Source organism: Pogoniulus pusillus, chromosome 35 (genome assembly GCF_015220805.1).
Source record: "Pogoniulus pusillus isolate bPogPus1 chromosome 35, bPogPus1.pri, whole genome shotgun sequence".
NCBI lineage: Eukaryota > Metazoa > Chordata > Aves > Piciformes > Lybiidae > Pogoniulus > Pogoniulus pusillus.
Genome location: NC_087298.1, coordinates 10,795,773 through 10,817,104, shown reverse-complemented (window position 1 = coordinate 10,817,104; position 21,332 = coordinate 10,795,773). Strand labels below are relative to the sequence as shown.

The 21,332-nt window shown below is 49.4% G+C and overlaps 1 protein-coding gene across 1 annotated transcript; it reads left to right on the top strand.

Moving 5' to 3' along the window:
- The first annotated feature begins 6,229 nt into the window (after positions 1-6,229).
- On the top strand, positions 6,230-21,051 carry PPP1R26 (protein phosphatase 1 regulatory subunit 26). The gene is made up of 3 exons (XM_064170868.1): positions 6,230-6,360; positions 11,511-15,611; positions 20,914-21,051. Exons 2-3 carry the CDS (start codon positions 11,572-11,574, stop codon positions 20,954-20,956), a joined length of 4,083 nt encoding a protein of 1,360 aa, XP_064026938.1. The 5' UTR covers positions 6,230-6,360; positions 11,511-11,571; the 3' UTR covers positions 20,957-21,051.
- Positions 21,052-21,332: the final 281 nt, after the last annotated feature.

Sequence of the window (21,332 nt, the reverse complement as noted above, 5' to 3'; positions counted from 1 at the left end):
AGGGGGTGATGGATGAGGTGGAACAACACCTGTCACTGCTTTGGCAGTGCTTCAGTGACCCCACAGATCCCAGAGCAGAAGGTAGGAGCTACTGCAATCTGAAGAGCTGACGTGAGGAATGCAATTACATGTGAGCTAAACTACAGACACCCTGCAAAGCCCTGCAGCAGCAGGGCAGGAGCAGAATGATCAGCCTACAGCCCCAGGAGGAGCTGGCAGTGGTTCCAGAGGAACCACAGAGAGGAAAGTCTGGGGCAAGGCCAGCAGAAAGTCCCTGTTTGGTGGCTCAATGGGCACCACACCACTCAGTCTGCCCGTTTTGGGTAGGAGTCATAGGTGAGCATGCAGCCAGTGCCCTAAACGACCCCAGCCCCTGGCTTTTCGAACTCGCCTCTTCTCAGAACTCTAGAAACTGGAGAAGGCTGCGCCGATAAGAGTCTGACACCTAATGGGCACAAGCAGAACTGTGACGGGAACAAAATCCAGCTGGAAACGTCCTCGTGGGAATACAGACAGCATTGCCTGACAGCAAAACCCCCTAGAGACGGATGGAAAGGAAGGGCTTGTGCAAAGAAAACTCTTCAGGGCCCATAAGGACACATTCCAGGTTCGTAGAGGTGAAAAAAATGCCTCATTTAACCTAGGTGGGAATAGTTAGAAGCCTGGAATCATTGGGCTTGGAAAAGACCTTTAAGGGTCCATCTATTCACTACTTCTGCCAAGTCTGGTGCTAAACCACGTCCCTCAGCATCACATCTCTGTGTCTCTTAAATGCCTCCAGGGATGGGGATTCAACCTGGGGAGCCTATTTCAGTCTCCAAGAACCCTTTCAGTGAAGAAGTTTCTTCTAATAGCCAATTTAAACCTCCCTGAGTACAACTTGAGGTCATTTCCTCTTGTCCTATCTCTTCTTACTAGGGAGAAGAGGCCAAGCCCCAACTCTCTGCAATTTCCTTTCAGGGAGATGTAGAGAGTGAGAAGGTCTCCTCTGTACAAAAGCTATTTAAAAGTTCCAGCACAGAATGTGGGAGAGGTGCCTCATTTCCCTAGATTTCTCTGCCACATAGACAGCAAGGAAAGGTCAAGGTTGCAATCAGGCCTCTGGGCACAAAATTGTATCTCTCAGGTTATGTTTTCATGCCAGATACACTGGGAATTACCTCTAAAAAGGGACCTTTTATACAATGGTCAGTAATGAATGGGAAGTTCATCAGATTTGACTCAAAAAACATTAAATGCATTCCACAACCTGGCCTCTGTGCTGTGCTTTCCACTTGATGTGCTTCACAGAGCTGGTGAGTCTCTTTTCTTAACAAAATCTGGCATCCAAAGGTGGGTTACAGCAATGATGTCTTCTAAAGCATGACACAGCAAAGCTTCCCAGGAGCTAGCTCCACTGAGAACTGCTCCTGGACCTCCTTCTGCCCTCAAACCTCCTCCTGCCTCAGATGCTGCTTCCCCAGGCAGCATGAAGTCCTGCTGTGAGGAAGCTCACATCATCTCTGCTCCGTTCAGAAGGCAAATAGAAATGTTCAATATCCATCTCTCTCTGCTGGCAGCTTTCACAGGCATCTCTGCTCCTTTTTTTCTAAATTAGATCTTTCTATTATAACTTCAAGGCCTCATGAGTCTCCTTGGCATTTATTAAATAACAACTAAACTCTTCAATTTACCATGTTACTACATGAGCCAGTTGCACTCCATCTAATTCACCATCTATGATCAGATAGAAGAACCTGAATGGGGCAGGAAGATGCAGGAGCAGGGCCAGGCCCTTGACCTGCTGCTCCAACAGACCTGCTGCTTCCCAGGATGTGCCCTTGACCTGCTGCTCCAACAGACCTGCTGCTTCCTAGGCTGTGCCCTTGACCTGCTGCTCCAACAGACCTGCTGCTTCTTAGGCTGTGCCCTTGACCTGCTGCTCCAAGAGAACTGCTGCTTCCTAGGATGTGCCCTTGACCTGCTGCTCCAAGAGACCAGCTACAGTCCAGGATGTGCCTTTCACCTGCTGCTCCAAGAGACCTGCTGCAGCCCAGGATGTTCCCTATTCTAACTGCAGCTCTTAACATCAACAAATTCATGCAAGTGGGAAACAAGTGCCCAAGCCACACCTAAGCCCTGTTTTGAACCAGAAGAAGCCTGCTTGATTTATTTTAAAGCCATCACTGGCTTTCCCAGAAGTGTTTGGAGCCTCCTGAAGCTCAGTGGAGCCACAAGATATACAAACCTCAAATACTGGCTGAGCTCCAAGTTCAGAATGGACTCCATCCATCCCCTTTTCCCTGCTGTTTCTTCCCCAAAAAACTCAATGGTCACAGCAGAATTTCACTTTTGTGGGTTGCTTTGGCTCCAAGACATGCTTGGGGAATGCAAAAGTGGCTCCAGCAGAGGAAAGGGTTTGCAGAACCTGAGGCTATCAATCTCCCTCATGTCCTGGACAGGGCTGTGCCCGCAGCTGGCATCAGCTATGACTCATGTCCCAGTGAAACAGCAGCATGGCAGGAATGCCTGGTGTTTTAACACAGCTCCATGTAGGAACTGTAATTGGCTATGAAGCCACAGGTTACCTGTCAAGAAGAAGATCTGTGAGCTGAGACCTTTTATTCTCACTGTTTTGTTTTTAATCTTCTTATTTCTCTTGCTGGAATAAAAAAGTCATAATAACAAAAAAGCCATCACCTGAACTCTTGATTTCAGCCTCTGATAACCCACAGCAGCTTTTGCCTCTGATGTACCCAGAGCCATGCCTAATGAGTGCCTGCTCCTACCCCCCTGCACGAAGCTGCAAATGGGATGAGCAGATCCTGAGGTCGGGGAAGAGATCTCATTGTGAAAACACAAACGTTCCCCTGCCATTGCAGCTGTCCTAACAAGGGGTCCAATTAGTGCTCCTGACTTTGTCATCTGTCCAGTGGGGACACAGGGCCCACTGCTCTCATTGCCACCAAAATCATGGATCAGGAAGACAAATCATCCCTAATGGGACCTCAGGGAGATGCTCTGCTCTCCTTTCAACTCAAAGGCGGCACACGGAGGCAGCCTGCTCTGCAGAGCCACTAAATGCCACCTCCACTTACCTCTCCAGCAACAGTCTCCCCCCTTCCCAAGCAACTGCATGTACACAAAAACATTTATCAAGCTTCTGGACACAGCTTTGACTTTAATTTTGTTTTAAAAGAGCATTTGCATGTAAATTGACTTGGCCCCAAGAGGATGTATGAATACAAGAGCCCTTTCTTTCCTCCAAGAGGAATACGGTGAAGGGAGCAAAGCTTCCTCACCTCCAGGCTGCAATTCTGCAGCTAAGGAAAAGTGAGTTCATTGTTTCTTTCTGCACACAGATGCTGGCTGTGCTGTTTTCAGCAGTTTTGTTCAAGCAAGCCATTTTGGAACATAAAAGCACAGCACAGATCCCAGAGACAAGAACACACAGGCAAATGTCTCATTTGCTCTGCTTTATTTTATGCAGGAGATAAATCAGTGAGTCTATAGCATCATCTGACCATTTGAAACATGGTCCTGCCCCACATGCCCAAGGTCAGGCCTGGTTTGGTAGGTAGAGGACTTATGGGGAAACAAAAAACTCAGAATGTGAGGTTGGAGTTTAGGAAAGGGCACAATTCCCTAGAGAAGGAAAGCACACATGCTCCCGAAAACAGGCACCTCTGTGGTAAAAGCAGGGGGAAATCTGTTCCACAGCACTTGGCATATGTCAGCCTCACTTCTTGTGATGTGTTACCAGTGAGCACAAAAATATCTGAAGGGGAACCTAGAGGAAGGCTGGGGAGAAACTGTTTAGAAGAGCATGTAGCAATAGGACAAGGGGCAGTGATTTGAAACTGGAGCAGGGTAGGTTTAGGTTGGACATTGAGAGGAAGTTCTTCACAGTGAAAGAGATGAAATACTGGAACAGGTTGCCCAGGGATGTGTTTGAGGTCCAATCCCTGGAGACAGTCAAGATCAGACTTGATGTGGCCCTGGGCAGCCTCATCTAGTTGCAGGTGTCCCTCCTGTCTGCAGGGGTGTTGGGCATGACCTTTGAGGGTCCCTTCCAACCCAATGCAATCTGCAAAGAGGCTTGCAGATCAGAACCACCGTGTCCAGCACCTATCCTGCACCAGTACTGTAGGCAAGGACAAGGCAGGTTCTGCCTAGCTGCACTGCCAGCTTTAGCAGCACTCTTTATGTAAGGACAGAAGAGATTCACCTCAGAGTCAGGCTAGATTCTCAGCAGAGGGACATTGCCACGTTGGATGGGTGGGCAGAGGCTAATGGGATGAGATCTAACAAGAATAACGGCAGGGTTCTACACTTTGGACACAACAATCCCAAGCAGCACTACAGGCTAGGGACAGAGTGGCTGAGAGCAGCCAGGCAGAGAGAGCCCTGGCCGTGCTAGGAGAGAGCAGCTGAACATGAGCTAGCAGTGTGCCCAGGTGGGCAGGAGAGCCAATGGCATCCTGGGCTGGCTCAGGAGAGGGTCAGGACAGACCTCATTGCTGTAGCCAGGTGGGGTTGGATTCTTCTCCACGGCAATCACCAATAGAACAAGGGGGGACAGTCTCAAGTTGTGCCAGGGGAGGTCTAGGCTGGATGTTAGGAGGAAGTTCTTGCCAGAGAGAGTGACTGGCATTGGAATGGGCTGCCCAGGAAGGTGGTGGAGTTGCTGTCCCTGGAGGTATTCAAGAAAAGACTGGCTGGGGCACTTAGGGCCACAGTCTAGCTGATTGGCTAGGGCTGGGTGCTAGGTTGGACTGGATGATCTTGGAGCTCTCTTCCAACCTGCTTGATTCTATGATTCTATGATTTGGGAAACTGCCCTCTAACTTCAGAGTGAAGCTTCTGAGCTGTGCTGTGGTGCTGAGATGTGCTGTCAAAGCTGTGCCAGAAACAGCGACATCACCGAGGCAAAGCATCTGGAGCTTTGAATGGGAAGCAACACAGAAAATGAGTAACTGCATGTGAAAACATCTGTTAAGGATGAGGGGCCCGATTCTGACATCCATCCCATTCTCATACACTGGCACTAACTCTCCTTATGACAGAGATGCCCAGTGGGGTACGAGCAGTACCTCACCTGCAGGACCAAGAGCTGTCAGCCTGGGCCCCTTTGTACCTGCTGTAACCCACCTTGCATTCCCTAGCCTACTTCCCCTCGGATTTTGGCAACACCCCAGCCAAAAGCTGATAGCATCCTCTGTAGCACCACAGCTTCGTTCATGCACCACGAGAAAACAAACCGAATAAATGCACTGGCAAAGCAAAAAGCCAGGCAGCGCTTTGGGTTAGGGCACCGGGTTTCAATTTGCCAGAAGCCAGGGATGGAAAGGCTTGTGAAGATTTACAAACCGAGAGTTATGACTCACTCTCTGGTTTTTAGTGAATGAGCAGGTTGAAACGAGCGTCCCAAAAGGAAATTACTCCGCAGCCTGGCTCAGCTCTGGAAGCACAGAGACAATCGGATGCAGCAGGCAGCGCAGCGCAGGGGCCAAGCCTCCTCCCCAGCAAAGCAAGAGAGAAACAGCACTCAAACTCTCTTGTTCCTCTACGTAAAATGTCGATCGTCCTGCAAACTCCGGGAAGCAAAGCACAAAGTGCTTCGGCTTCTGGGAAGAAAGAAAAAAAACCCAAAGCCTCGTCTCTGTTGTGGCTTTGCATCCCCAAACTCCGGGCTTGGGACAGTCAATGATGCGTTGCGCCCACGTTTGGCGTTCGCACCCCCAAGGGAATGAGACAATCTCTTCTCCCATGCCCTGTACTCAGCTTTTGCCCCAAAAGTAAACTGTGTGAACACCTTGCAGCTGTGTTTGCAAAGTCTCTGCCGGGTCAGAGCAGCTCAGCATTTGCAAAAGCTGCGTTTTAGGGGTCCCGAATCTTGCCGTAAGATGCGAAAGGCCTCGGCTTCACGCTGCCGGCAGTGTGTCCCTTCCTCCCCGGCGGACAAGCGCTAAGCAGGCTCCAGCCTTCTTTCCCTCCCCTCCGCGCCGGCTCCCAAGCTCTAGCGAAACGACCGCGGCCGCGCCTGCCTTTGTGTCCCGGCGGCGGCACCTCCCGGCCCGGCCCGGCCCGACCCGACCCGGCCCCCTCCTGCCCGGCAGCTCCCCAGGGCAGAGCTCGCTGCCGCCGAGGGCCGAGCGGTCGCCCCCGCCTCCCCGGCGGAGCCCTGCGGCGCATGCCTCCCGCTCCCCGGGGGCAGGGAAGGAAGCGCCGCCCGCCCCTGCACCAGCGCGGCGGGCAGCAGCGGAGCGGAGCCCGGCGAAACGGCAAGCCGGGGCTAGGAGCCGCCATCACCTATCCCACCCCCCGTCCTCTCTTGGCCTTCCCCCGCGGCGGCGGCGGCGGCGGCGACGGCGGCGGCAGGTGAGCCCCGGTGGGGCGGGCAGGGTGGTGCAGCGGCGACCCGCCGGGGCCCGAGGCTGAGGCCCAGGTCCGGGCCCGACGCGGCCGGCCGAGGGCGGCGGAAGGCGGGAAGGGGGAGCCATGGCGGCGCGGGCAGGGCCCGGCTGGCCGCGGGCAGCGGGCGGGGCGCCCCGCGGCGGTGGGCCCGTGTACGGCGGCTCCGGGCGGCCCCCGCGGGGAGGTGTCCCCTCCTAGAGCCTCCGTGGGTGCACCCCGAGTGAGTTTCCTCTCGCGTTCCCTCACACAGCCTTTTTTCGGTGCCCCCCAGGTGCGTGTCCCCTCACACAGTCTCTGTGGGTGCCCTCCGGGTGACTGTCGCCCCGTGTCCGCGCATAGAGCATTTGTGGGTGCCCCCCCGGGTGGGTATCCCTTTACAGAACTCCATTGAGTGCCCCTGGGTAGGTGTCTCCTCATTTCCCCTCCTAAAGCTCCAGCGAGTAGCTTGCCCTGGCGGGGTGCCCTCTCATGCCCCCACAGAGCCATTCTCAGTGCCCCTGGTGAGTGTTCCTTCCTATCCTCCACATACCGCCCTTGTGGGTGCCCCCTCTGCTTCTCAAGGTAGGTGTCCCCTCACCCTCCGAGAGCACTCCCCCGGTCACTGTCCCCTCGTGTTTCCTCACAGCCCCTCAGGGTCCCCCCTCTGCGGCGGCTGCTCCCTCACACCCTCTTTGCTTCCCTCGGGCGGCTGTCCCTTTGTGCTCCCTCGCTTCACCTCACAGCCTCTGTGGGTGCCCTCCCTGAAGGGGGTTTCACCTCACACCTTCTCTGGGTGTCCCTTGGTTTATCATAGTATCATAGTATCATCAGGGTTGGAAGAGACCTCACAGATCATCAAGTCCAACCCTTTACCACAGAGCTCAAGGCTAGATCATGGCACCAAGTGCCACGTCCAACCTTGCCTTGAAGTGCCCCAGGGACGGCGACTCCACCACCTCCCCGGGCAGCCCATTCCAGTGTCCAATGACTCTCTCAGTGAAGAACTTTCTCCTCACCTCCAGCCTAAATCTCCCCTGGCACAGCCTGAGGCTGTGTCCTCTTGTTCTGGTGCTGGCCACCTGAGAGAAGAGAGCAACCTCCTCCTGGCCACAACCTCCCCTCAGGTAGTTGTAGACAGCAATAAGGTCTGCCCTGAGCCTCCTCTTCTCCAGGCTAACCAATCCCAGCTCCCTCAGCCTCTCCTCGTAGGGCTGTGCTCAAGGCCTCTCACCAGCCTCGTCGCCCTTCTCTGGACACGCTCAAGCATCTCAACGTCCCTTTTAAACTGGGGAGCCCAGAACTGAACACAATACTCAAGGTGTGGTCTAACCAGTGCAGAGTACAGGGGCAGAATGACCTCCCTGCTCGCCCCTCATGCAGCCTCGAGGTGTGCCCAGGTGTCGCCTCACATGCTCCATGAGTGTCCCCTCAGAGCCCGCACCCTGCCGTGGGTGCCCTGTTCTGAGGCAGCGCTGGGGCAGGCAGGTTCATCCCAGTCCTACCCGGTGTAACGCATGCAGAGGGACTGCAAGCCTGGCACAGGGCGATGGAGGCACCTGCCTCTTTCCCAGAAGCTGGAATTAGGTTAATAGGAAATAAGTTTGGTGTAGTTGTCGCCTTTTTTTAACGAAGCTGGGAGCTTAAGCGTGTTAATTGCATTGCTTCAGGATAATTAGGTATTCTAATTTCTGGCTTTTTAATCCTTAGATGCTTATTGCAAGGAAAAATGGGTTTCATTTCATGTTTGCCCTGGTGAATGTGTTGGAGGCTGGTTTAGCTACTGTGGGTTCATTCAGGTGTTTCTGAAAGGTGAGGTTCAGAGCTGTGCCTTGAGGTGTTTCCCCAGGTCGTTCATGGCTGAATTCACAAGTGGCCGTGAGCACTGTAGAGCAGAGGTCATAGAATCAGTCAGGGTTGGAAGGGACCAGAAGGATCAGCCAGTTCCAACCCCCCTGCCATGAGCAGGGACACCTCACACTAGATTAGCCTGGCCAGAGCCTCATCCAGCCTGGCCTTAAACACCTCCAGGGTTGAAGCTTCCACCACCTCCCTGGGCAACCCTTTCCAGGCTCTCACCACCCTCGTGCTGAAGAACTTCTTCCTAACATCCAGTCTGAGTCTCCCCATTTCCAGCTTTGCTCCATTCCCCCCAGTCCTATCGCTCCCTGACATCCTAAAAAGTCTCACCCCAGCTTTCTTGTAGCCCTCTTAAGATATTGAAAGGCCACAATAAGGTCACCTGGGAGCCTTCTCCTCTCCAGACTGAGCAGCCCCAACTCTATCAGTCTCTTCTCATTGCAGAGCACCTCGAGCTCTCCAGTCATCCTCATAGCCCTACTCCGGACAGCTTCCAGCACATCCATATCTCTCTTGTAATAGGGACTCCAGAATTGGGCAGAATTGGTCAGGCTAAACCATCTTCAGTTGATCAAAAGGTGGAGGTTAAACAGTCTTTGTTGGGTTTGAGTGCCAGCCATTGAGGAGGGATGTTCTTCATCACTACACTTCTGCAGGAGTGATGTTTTGAGATGAATTATCACTGAGGACAAGTAAATCAGAAATGGATGCCCAGAGCTTGGGTTAAAATGTCTTCTGTCAAGATGTTCTGTGGCAGAGAACCAGCAAACAAAATGGCAAAAGCAGTATCAGTGGTGTGTCCAGAGCTAACTGATCTGTGGGCATCATGTTGACAGCCATCTGAACATGAGCCAGCAGTGTGCCCAGGTGGCCAAGAAAGCCAATGGTAGGATGGCCTGGATCAAAGTAGTGTGGCCAGCAGAACTAGAGAGGTGATTGTCTCCCTGTACTCAGCACTGGTGGGACTGTATCTTGAATTCTAAGTTGAGTTTTGGGTCCCTCACTTCAAGAAGGACACTGAGGTGCTGGAGTGGCTCCAGTGAAGGACAATAAAGCTGTTGAAGGGTCTAGAGAGGATCTCCTTGTTGGAGAAGCAACTGAGGGAACTGGGATTGTTCAGCCTGGAGAAAATGAGTCTGAGGTGAGACCTTTTTGCTCTCCACAAGTCCCTTGAAGGGAGATTTGAGCCAAGTTGGGGTCAAGTGTCTTCTCTCAAGTAACAAATGATAGGACAAGAGAAAGTGGCTTCAAGTTGTGCCAAGGAAGGTTTAGGTGGGACATTAGGAACAATTTCTTCTCCAAAAGAGTTATTGGTGGAGTCATCATCTTGGAGGGGTTTCAGAGCAATGTAGTTGCAGTGCTGAGGGACATGGTTTAACAGCAGACTTGGTAGTGTTGTTTTAACAGTTGAACTCAATGATCCAAAAGTTCTTTTCTGGCTTAAACAAGTCTGTAATTCTGGATGAGACATGTTGAGGCTGACCCTGTCTTGGTAAGTAAGAATTCCAGAATCTTCTGCTCTGCTAACAAGACAGCAAAAAAATCTGCTCCCAGAGTACTGGTCTCAGAATAACTTTGACAAAGACATTTGTCATGTTCTTGGTTGGAGCACCATGCTCTTCTGAAAGTGAGAACCAATTATCTTCTCCAGTTCTCTGATGTTTTATTCTCAGTAGCAAGTAAATCTCAAGTTTTAAGGAGTTTAGAGTCATTAACTCGTTGAAATAGTTACTGCCACTGATGAATTTGAAACTGGAGCTAGAGAGTAATTGACAAGGACAAGGTTGGAGAGGATTCAGAGGCAGAAGCATGCCTCAGCAGGTTGGTGAAGTCCAATGCTGTGTTGTGTTGTGAGCTCACTGGGTTTATGTTGGAGGCTGTGAACTGGGCTTAAAGAACCTCCCAGCTGCTGTAGGTTTTTGTTGGGGCTGCACCATGCCTTGTGTCAGCCAGATACAGTTTTGATCCAACCAAATGATAATGCAGGTGAAGCCTTCAGCTCTTGTGGAACTGTATGGATGTAGTGAATTCTCTGGGGTGTCCTCTGTTGAGGAAAGAGTTGTGAACAGCTGTGAACTCTTTGGGCTTCCCAGAGAGAGTGTGGAGTCTCCTTCTCCAGAAACTTTCAAGACCCATCTGTGTGAACTGCCTTGGGTGATCCTGCTTTGGGAGGGGGTTTGGACTCAATGATCTCTAGAGAGCCCTTCCAACCCCTACCATTCTATGATTTGAAATTTTCTGGATGGCTTTTTTCCCCCTTCCACAGGGGGAAACAGGACTTCATTCTGCTTTGATTTTCTGCTGTAACACAAAGACTAGTTCAGAATCTTCATCTTGCTTTCACAAACTTCTGAAGGTTTTTTTTTGCTTTCCAGGAACTTCTCTCCTGTCAAATGGCTGATGTCTCAGGGTTGTTGTCGTGGAGTGTGTTTCAGGAAGAAATAGGCTCCCTTTCCTCCACTTTGAGCTGCCCCAGGCGCCTCAGTTGTGTGTGCCCAATGCCAAACCAGTGCTGGTAGCAGTCTTGGTAGCAGCTTATGAGTCCAGGCATGCTAACCCAACTACTCTGCTCTTGGAATAAGGCTTGGTTTGTGCTCCACCATCCATAAGACTTGGTTTGTGCTCCACCTTCCCAGCTTGTGGGCCGGCTTGCTCTGCAGCCTCCTGTTGCATACGCTGTGGACATAGCCAACATTGTTTGCCTCATAAAACTGAAACGCTGAGCTATGCGTGCCAGGAGTCCTTTAGAAAGGGCAACTATGCCAAAGGAAACACAGGGAGCAGAATGTTTTGCAGGGTTCTTCACTCCTACCAGCTACACCTTGCTAGGAAAGTTTCCCTTAACATTGTTCTTTCTCTTTTCCCAGCTGTGAAAAAGGTGGTGCAGAAAAGGATCACATGCACCTGTGTGCTCAGCTATTGCCAGAGTGGTGCTTGGTGGATCTGGACAACCCCTGGTTATTTAGGAGTGTGCATCAAAGGGAGTGCAGCCTTCCTGGAAAAGGCAGGAAGAGCTTTGGAAGTGAAGATAATGACCTGAATTGGATGGTGGTTGTGCCAAAAAGTCCTGAGAACCACACATGTTGAGCACTGTGGCTCAGCCTTACTGACACTAGTGACTGATTTACCCGTTAGAGTGATGTTGAGAAGTAACTCCGGGGATGATGCAGCACAGGAGGTCTGAGTGTTGATCATTTACAGTATTATTAGGTGGAACTTGCAGAATGTAGATGCATAATAAATAATATTTTCCTCTTCTTTTTTTTCCCTTGTTGCAGGATGAAATACAGACCGGTCTGAAAACCTCTTGCTCTGTGGACTTTGCTGTTGTCTGCTAGAATGTTCCTTATGAATGCTTCTCCTCTGGTAGCTCTTCAGACAAAATGGGAGTCCTTTGGACCAGCAAGGAGCTGTAGATACCCTGTTTGCTTCTCTGAATCTGAGGAAAACATCACTAGAACCTCCATAAGTGCAAAAGTTCAGATGATCATCAACAACCTGCAAAGCCAAGAGTCTCCCCTGGGTATGAACAATGAGTATGATTGTATTATGCAGAAGAAACCAAAGGGAGAAAAGGGCTCAGGCAACAGAGTCTCATCTAGCACCACACTGCTCCAGAAGCATCCTCAATATGCTAAGTGTGGTTGCCCTGCTGATTTGGGTAACACTGAAGTGGAAGAGAACGTGGGGTTTGGGCCTCTCTTGCTGGATTCTGATAGTGATGATTCTGTTGACCGAGGTATAGAGGAAGCCATTCAGGAGTACCTGAAAGCAAAGAGCAAAAGTGACCAGTCCCTGCAGAGGAATGCAGAGTGTTCTGAGAGCGTAAGCAGAGACAAAAGGTTTAAGAGAGACTTCTCCCAGAACAAAATGGCTGGTGACCTTCTCCCTGTGAAGTTTCAAGCTGAGATGCTCTCTGAAGAGTACCTGTCTGACCACCTGGGAATTGGGAAAAGGCTCCAACCTGCTTCTCCTCAGAGCATCAGCAGCGACGACTCCTTCGAGCAGAGCATACAAGCTGAAATAGTGCAATTCTTGAACGAGAAGAAACAGCAAGAAACCACTAAGTGTGTGATGGGTGAGGACAAAAAGGATTCCCATGTGAGATCTGTCCTGAAATGCAACAAAGAAATGGCAAACAAACCAAACTGTGGTTCTGTAAAGCAAGGTTGTGATGGGCTCCTCTTGAGACACCACCCTAAGCTGCAGAAAACTGGCACGCAGGCCAAGTGTTTGCAGCCTCAGATGCAAGGAGAGCCTGGTGACTTCAGCCAAGTGAACCAAACATATCTTGACATGGCCACTGCCAGCCAGCCCTGGTTAGTGGAGAGAGATGAAGGAAGCGGAGCTAATTACTGGGAGAGCAGGGGAGGACTTCTCAAAGCCAGCACGCACACCTCTGACTCCAGCAGCGATGATGGCATTGAAGAGGCCATTCAGCTTTATCAGCTGGAGAAAATCAGGAAGGAGACAGGTCGTGCACCAGGCTGTGTCCCTTTGCAGAGGGAGCAGTTTGATCCCAAGGGAATGGCAGACATTTCTGCGAGCCTGACAATTAGCTCTACAAAAAGTGCCTCACCACACCTCCATAAAAACCCTACAAGCAGCAAGAGAAAAGATATGAACTCCAAGTCAGGGGAGTTAGAAAGCACCAGCAATGACTTGAACAAGCTGTTCAAACCACTGAAAAGAGCCAGGCACTTTGCACCCCCTGAAAACAAGATTGCTGCTTGTGAGCTCACCTTGCAGGCCTCATGCAGAGCAGACACGTCTGCAGAACTCATGTGTGCAGAAGCTATCCTTGATATTTCCAAAACAATCATGCCATCCCCCGTGGGAAGTGAGGACAGGTCACTGGCTGCAGACTCCTTGTTTCCTCCCCAGCTCCTCTCTTCCCCACGCTGTGAAAGTGACAGCAGCCTTGTGGACAGCGACGATAGCATAGAGCAAGAAATCAGGGCTTTTTTGGCTCTGAAAGCACAGTCAGAGAGCCTTGGAACAAAGCCTCCCAGCCTGTCCCACTCAATCCAGATGCCTTTGCCTTCTAATGAAAACAGCCTCACTGGTGCCCTTCAGCCTTCTCTTCCTAAAACACTGAAGCTGTCACTGACTAGTAAAACAAGACTTAAAAGGGAAAGTGGAATAGCGAAACAAGGTGCATCAAAACCACCTGAACAGCTGGAGACAGGACTTCTCCAGCCAGGTAGCTATTCAAAATCTCCTGTGCTTCAAGAGGAGCATGCCCTGAGCAGCTCCACAGAGCTTTGTGATGCTCAAAGACTCAGTAGCAAAGAGACTCAACAGCAGCAGCTGATGTCTTCCAAATTGTCTGGATCTGATGGCGGATGTGTGGCCTTGGACTCTGAAAATCCTTTGATGCAGGTTCAGAGCAGCACAAGAAAGCTTATGAAAAGTACCATCCAGACTCAAGAGAGGGATGGTTCAGCTGATGAGAGCAGCTCACTGGATAGTGATGAGGACCTTGATAGTGCTATCAAGGACCTCTTACGGTCTAAGAGAAAATTAAAGAGGAAGTCCAAGGACCAGAAATCTCAGTACAAAAAGAGAGCCAGATTTAATGAGACAGAAACTCAGCTGCTAGATGAATTTAGTAGCCTCCAACAGAATGAGTGGAAAGGCAAAAATCCCACACTGGTGAAAAGCTGCCCCTCAAAGCCCAGGAAAGCTGTGAAAGAGAATGTGATCAGAAGTCCTCCAGACACCACCAACGTCAAACCTACCACCGAAAAACCAGAAGCTATGAAGAGCTTGGAGTTTAACTCACAGCTTAAAAAAGGATCTAAACCTAAAGCAATTTCAAGCCAGAACAACCTGCAGGGAGCTAAAACCAGCCAAGGTGCTTTCACAGCTCCATCAGATGCTGATGACAGCAGCTCAGTGGACAGCGATGACAGCATTGAACAAGAAATCAGGAAGTTTTTAGCAGAAAAGGCTAAAGACTGTGCCAGCAATCTGGAGATACAAAAAGGTGATGCAAGTCTGGACCTATTGAGAGTGACCAAACAGACTCCCAATAAAGGAAGAGGAAAGCAACAGGCAATTGAGCTTGACCTGATGCTGGGTCAGAGTAAAAACACTGAGGTGTCTCAGCAAACTGCTGAGTGGAAGGACTCTCAGAGAACAGAAGGGAAAAGTGCAATGTTACATAGCAGTGGGAAATCAGCTTCCTCTGCAGAGAATGTTCATCTTCATACTACTGGTCAGTCAAAAGCTAAGCAAGGACTGGTTGGGGTAAAAGTTGTTGCTGGTGGTAAGTTGTCTGCAAGCCCAACGCGTCAAAAGGATGGTTCCAATGCAGAGCCTCTCCAGAAAACACTTCCACCTAAAGCCAGCAAAAATGAAGGCTGTAAAGTGCAGAAAGGAGTTAACACAAAGTCTAGAGCTAAGAGGAAGAACACCTTTCACCTCAAAATTTCAAGTAAATTTATTGCAGGGCTGAAATACGCCCGGGACAGGAAGAAATCCATGCTTCTGAGCAAAAGGCAGAAAGCAGAGGCCTTGCTTGCCCAGAGCAGTGAGTTAGGAGCAGAGAAAGTGTCCCAGGACACAGATGTGCTTACCCAGGGAAGAGGAGCCCCCTCCCCAAAAGGTGAATTTAGTGGGGAGGGTATGACAGCAATAGAAGAGTCTGATTCTTCTCAGAAGCTCACTGAAGAAAGGTCAAGTCTCTGTGTAGCAGAAAGCTGTGAAAGACTGGAGCCTGCTGCTTTGCATAGCAAGGAGGAAGCAGAAGGTTGCAGAAATGCTGCAGGAGACCAGGCAGACCTACACATGAGTTTCCCCTTGCAGGAGCCAAGCATGGCAGCAGGAAAAGCAGATAAGGTTTGCAGAGGAACAGCTAAAGCTGAGAGCACCCAGATGGGGACTGAGGAAGGAGATATCCACAAAGGCAGCTGTGCTGATGCAAACATAGATCACTCACACCCTGAACACAATATGGCAGTGGTAAGAGCAGATCAAGTTAGCAGAGACACATCTCAGCAGAGTGTAGATAGGAGCAGTAAGGGAGAGGCTAAGCAGCAGGACAGGAGGCCAGATCTCAGTTTGGGTTGCCCACTGCAGGAGCCAAATGTGCCAGCAGTAGTGCTGGGTAAAACCAGTGGAGGAGCACATACAGAGAACAGTGTGCAGCCGTGCATTAAGAAGGAAAAAGTTCAGTGCCAGGACAGTGAGAGGCAGGAAGAAATCCAAGTATCCAGCTCCAATGTGGAAGGAAAAATACCTGTCCTGCAGAACAGGGGAAGTGCTGGTGATGTGGACCAAGGACAGAAAGCTCTAGACAAAGCCTGTGCAGAATTTACTGCCATCCCTGCAGGGAACTGCCCAGATTCCCTCTTGAAAGGCAAGGTTTCAGATATGTAAGTAGCCTCTTTTTTGGGTCGTTTGGGTTGTTGGTTTTTTATTTTGCAGCCTTTTTAGAACACAAGTCTCATTGTGATTCCCTTGATTAAAACTTGAGGCATGAAAGGCAAGGCAGTGGGAGATGCTGACAGCTGTATGTGACGTACACACTAATGTGAAAACAGAATCCTTCTGTTGACCAGGGGTGTCATGGACACACACACACACACACACACACACAGAGGTAGCTTTTGTAGAATTTTGTAAATTATTTAAAGTGCTTTAAGGAAATATTTTTTTATCATGATTTTTAGGGCTTTGCATTTACTACAGGGTGCTGGTAGGGACTGTAGATAAGATGATAGTGGCTAATCACGCTTGAAATGATGAGGCCTCTAATCATAGAGCAAAAGGAAACCTGTTTGCACACTGGGTTTATTTGGCAAGCTGTTAAGAGATCCTTGCAAAACACCGTGGTTGGTAGCTGTGCTTCTGAGGCAGGTTACCTGACACCTGGCCACGTTTGAGCTGCCTTAGGACAATCCTTGTGTTGGGTTTTTAGGGATCTTGTTTCTCCCACCCCAAGGACTGTTGGGTGGGTTCAGGAAGCAGAAGTCTGGTGGAGTCGGAGCAGGAGATCCAGCCTCGAAGATACAAATGCAGGTTCAGGTAAACAAAAGTGGATCAGTCTGTCTGCAGAGCCTCTGTAAAATGATCTGGGTGGCTGCTGAAAGAACCTTTTGAAAACCTGAAACCTCCTGCTGGCAGGTGATTCCAAGCACAACTGCAGTCCGAGGAAAGTGAAGGAGAAGCCTGTTCAGGCAACAGGATTTCTGTGGATTTCTCTAGGTTCATGTACTCTTGGGCCTGCAAGGCTGAAATGATTCCTCCTCGTTACTCCCAAGTCTCATTTTGATGCCCTGCAGTTAGCCCAGAGATGGCTTTTGGTTTCCTAAACGAACTTTTCTGGAATCGAGTGCCCTTACTTTCCTCTTTCAAGAGTGGTTTTGAAACTGTTACATTTCTGTGAACTTTGCCCCTTTGTTTTTTCACTTGCAAGTTTTGTGCAATAGAAGAAAGCTGAGTTTGCTGTAGGAAGGCCCTCGTGGAAACGCCAAGGATGTATTTTCATACTGGTAGCTCTTTCTGTGCCTCCCTTTCCAGCAGCCAGAATAAAGCAATTTTTTTCACTACTCTCTTATTATTTGTACTAACTTTTCAGTGGGATTGAAGTAGCTCGTTTCTATCACACACAAAAAATACCCCCACTCTGGTTTCACTGAAAAATCCAAACAGTGGGAATTGGAGCTGTTGGGCTGGTTCTTTCCTTTTTCTCTTTGTAGTCCTTTGAGTAGCTTGTTCTTGCATCTTGTCCCTGTGAATTGATCTGATATTCTCTTTATCGAGTCACCTACAGAACTCCTCTTGGCCAAACCACCACTGGGTGATGCTTAGTTTCTCAGTCACTTCAGCAGGCTTCCTGGAGGCTGGTCTTAAATGGAGCAGGAGCAGGAACAGGCAAGAAAGGCTCCAGTATCACAGAGTGGGTACCCCTTGGTGTGCTCCCATTTGCAGAACACTGGCAGATGACAGCGTTGCATAGAGTAGAACCAGTAACTGTGGCATGTGGAGAAGTAAACAACATCCTTTGTGTGTTTATGCTGTTGTGCAGTTACATTTTCAACATGTTTAGAGTGGTCACTTGACATTTCTTACTGTCCAGCCATCTTTTTATAGCCCTTGGGTGGGTGAGTGGTTGGTTGAATAGGTCAATGTGTTAAATCATCTCATTTTTGTGGTAGGATACATTGGAAAAGTGACTTTTTTGGTTGGGTTTTTTTTTTTCCCCCTGTTTGTGGAGTGGTTTATTTAACTTCAGTCCCGTGCCTGCAGCCAGTCTCCACAGGCATGGATTTTTGTCTGCCTTGATTCAGTTGCAGGGCTTCTGTTTGGAATAGGTGAATAGGCTGATATTTGAACCTAGAAGTTTTCCAAGTACCTTGCTTTTGAAGGCTTAAGCTGTATCCTGAGTTTTGAATAGAGGTGATGGAAGCACTATGTACTGTTTGTATAAAAAAATAAGCTGAATGTTTCTCCCCCAGAGTTGGTTTTTTTTGGTTGGTTGGTTGGTTTTATTTCTTTTAGTAAATCAACATTAATACTTCCAAGGTGTCTTGTGCCCCTGTCGATGTGTCTGTGTTCTCAGTACTCCTTGTGGACTGATTCACTTTTGAGTTAAAAGATGCAATTTCCCATTTCTTTGTGCTTTAAATAAAACCTGATTTCAGCTGGCACTTTTTTTAAATTGACAAACTTGATTTGTATATAGCAGATGGTGTACATTGAGTTTATAATGTTTAATAAACTGATTCTGACCTTGGACCATGAAACCAGAGCCCTGCTATGCTTTGTGTCATCATCCTCAGTCAGCAGCATTTCTGTCTTAGCTTGCTTTCCCTCCTGACTTTAGGCTGAAGATGGAATTAGTGTGTTATGAGGTGTTTGAGTGAGGGATGTTAACCCTTGCAGAGCACCACAGTGTTTCCCTGGGACAGGATCTCAGTTCATCTGCTGCTCCAGCTTATGATGACCCCAGTTCAAACCTTTCCCTTCCACACTTCAGCTGGCCCACAACTCTTGGAGGTGCCCAGGCTTAGACACATCACTCTGGTGCTGCACTGAGGATCATAGAATGGTTTAGTTTGGAAGAGACCTCAAAGCTTAGCCAGTTCCAACCCCCCACCATAGGCAGGGACACCTCCCACTAGAACAGATTGCTCAAGGCCTCATCCAGCCTGGCCTTGAACACCTCCAGGGAGGGAGCAGCCACAACCTCCCTGGGCAACCTGTGCCAGTGTCTCACCACCCTCACTTGTAAAGAATCCTTTCCAAACACCTACTTTCAGTCTCCCCTGTGCCAGTTTAAACCCATTACTCCTCATCCTGTCATTACAAGACCTTGTAAATAGTCCCTCCCCAACCTTGCTTTAGGCCCCCTTCAGATACTGGAAGGTCACTATAAGGTCTCAAAGCCTTCTCTTCTCCAGGCTGAAGAGCCCCAACTCTCTCAGCCTGTCCTCATAGCAGGTGGATGGATAATAACATGTGTCTTCAGACTGTCCTCTTCCCTTGGACATCTCACCATGGTGTTGATCTTTTCTGGCAGTTGATCTTTTCAAGGTCAAACTTGATGGGGCCCTGAGCAACCTGATACAGTTACACATGTCCCTGTGCAGAGGTGTTGGACAAGGTGACCAGAGAGGGTCCCTTCCACTCTTAGGATTCTGCTGTCCAAGGCTGTTATGTGTGACAGTGACCTCTGATTTCCTTCTAACGCTGAAACAGAATCCAGATCATTTGAGATGTGGATCCTTAATAACAACCACAAAAAAAAATGAAGAAAGAGAAGCTACGAAGTGGGCAGGCAAAAAAACCTCATGGCAGTTCTGGGGGGTGAGAATGATGCTCAGCATTTTAGCAAGACCCTAACAGCAGTTTTCTTTCCTGGGGTTTGTGGTCAGGAAGTGGAGTCTCTCGTACTTGGCCCTCTCCATTAGCAACAGAGTGGACAGCAAAAGGGGTTCCTTGTGTTTTTGAGGCAGTTCAGCAGGTGAGAGCTGTGGTACAGTTGCAAGGCATTTAGTGAATCCCTAAATGGCACCCTGTGTAGCACAGCCTCCAGGACTAGCTGATGATCCTTTCTGCCCCTCTATCAGAGACTGGTGGTAGTGATGCTAGCAGTGGAGGTAGCATGAAAGGGTTTCCTTGCTCGTGGAGGACATTTTGACACACACCACTGAAGTTCTAAAGACAGGAGACTGAGGGAGTGAAGTAGGGAGGGCAGCTGCTATTTTGATTTGCAGACCATGCTGCCCCCCTTGGTGTTGCTGTACCAATGTGCTCTGGCTATTCCCTTCTACCTCCAAGTCTCACATTTGCAAGTGGTTTTTCCAGAATTTGTCCCACGAGAGCTGCTGATTGCCATGGAGGAACAAGCACCAAAGGGGCTGTATGTCCAAACAAGGTGCAGCAGACACCTGTGGGGATAGGCTGAGAGAGCTGGGGTTGCTCAGCCTAGAGAAGAGAAGACTCTAAGGGGACCTTAGAGCTGCCTTCCATTACCTGGACAGAGTGGTAGAGAGCAAGAAAGGTCTCCTCATTCAGGTTTCTGTCTTCCCTCAGAGTTGTCTGTGCTCCAGGAAGAGCAATCTTCAGGATCCTCAGGGGACTGCAAGGACCACCTTAATTTTTCATAAACAGCTCTTTGCTGCTATTTTAGGAAGGTGTACTGAGATGTGTCACTGCTCTTTATCCATCCTTGCACACCCTCCCTGCTGCTGTTTTGTTAATGTAAATGCTTTTTCAGAGCTGCAGTTTGTCTGGCTTTGACAGATCAGCCTCACACCATTGTGGCTGCAAAGGGGGAAGGCTTGAGACTGTTTTGGGTTGTTTATCTGCAAGGAAAAAAGTGCCAGTTTCAGGGTGATGCTTTGAATGTGTACAGATGTCAGGGTGACATGAGGAGCACTGTGTGCAGAGCTGCTCAAAGGAACTGCTTGTGAGACCCCACTTTCAATACTGCCCCCAGATCTGGTGTCCCCAGCATATAAAGGACTCAGAGCTGCTGGAGCAAGTCCAAGAGAGGGCCACAAAGATGATCCAGGGGCTGGAGAAACTCTGCTATGAGGATAGGCTGAGTGAGCTGGGGCTGTTCAGCCTGGAGAAGACTTCAGGGGGACCTTAGAGCTGCCTTCCAGTCCTTGAAGGGATCCTACAGGAAGGCTGCAGAGAGACTTTTCATGGGGGTGTCTAGAGAAAAGACAAAGGGGGATGGTTTGAAGCTGAGGCAGAGCAGGGTTAGACTGGAGCTGAGGAAGAAGTCATTCAGTATGAGGGTGGTGAGACTCTGGATTAGGCTGCCCAGGGAGGCTGTGGCTGCCTCCTCCCTGGGGCTGTTTAAGGCCAAGTTGGATGATGTCTGCAGCAGCTGAGCCTAGTTGAGAGGTGTCCCTGTACCATGGTGGGGAGGTTGGGGTAGATGACCTCTGAGGTCACTTCCACTCTGAATCATTCTAGGATTCTATGAATAAAGCAAAGAGGGGAGAAATTAAGGCAAGGACTGATAAGAGGTGGATGTTCTCAGAGGAAGGATGAAAACAAGTTGGAAAACACGTGACCAAAAGCAGTTAAACTTAGGTTTTTAAGAGGTGGTTTTCTCCCTAATTATTCCACCTGCAGAAAAATCCATAGATAAATTCTGTGTGGAGCTGTCACAACTGTTTATATTAATCCATCACTTTGTGTTATTTTTCATTCCAGGAGAAGAAAGGGAAGCTCTAAGAAGCTGAAGTTGTTACCTTGAGTCTAACAGAAGAGTAGCAGTGAGCAATAGAGGGTCACTTACTTATTTTGGTATGTTAAATAGTTTCAAAGTTAGCTTTTCAGGCCCACCTTTGATTAGTATTGGGTTTGTTTTCAGCAAAGCTGAATTTAGCCAGCCTTCTGTTTGAGATAATCAAGGGCAACAAGTGAAAACTGGAATGGTTTGGTGGGTGTGAGTGAAATCTTGCTGCTGGGGCCAGGAGTATGTTGCTTGTTGGGGCTTGAGTGTTTATAAAAGCACAAAAGGACAGACCTGTTGAGTTTGCTCTTCAGCTTTTTGCTTCTTGCCATCACTAACCTCTGCCTTTCAAATAGCTTTAATTTCACCATCACCACACTCCCTGGGTGGTTCCTAA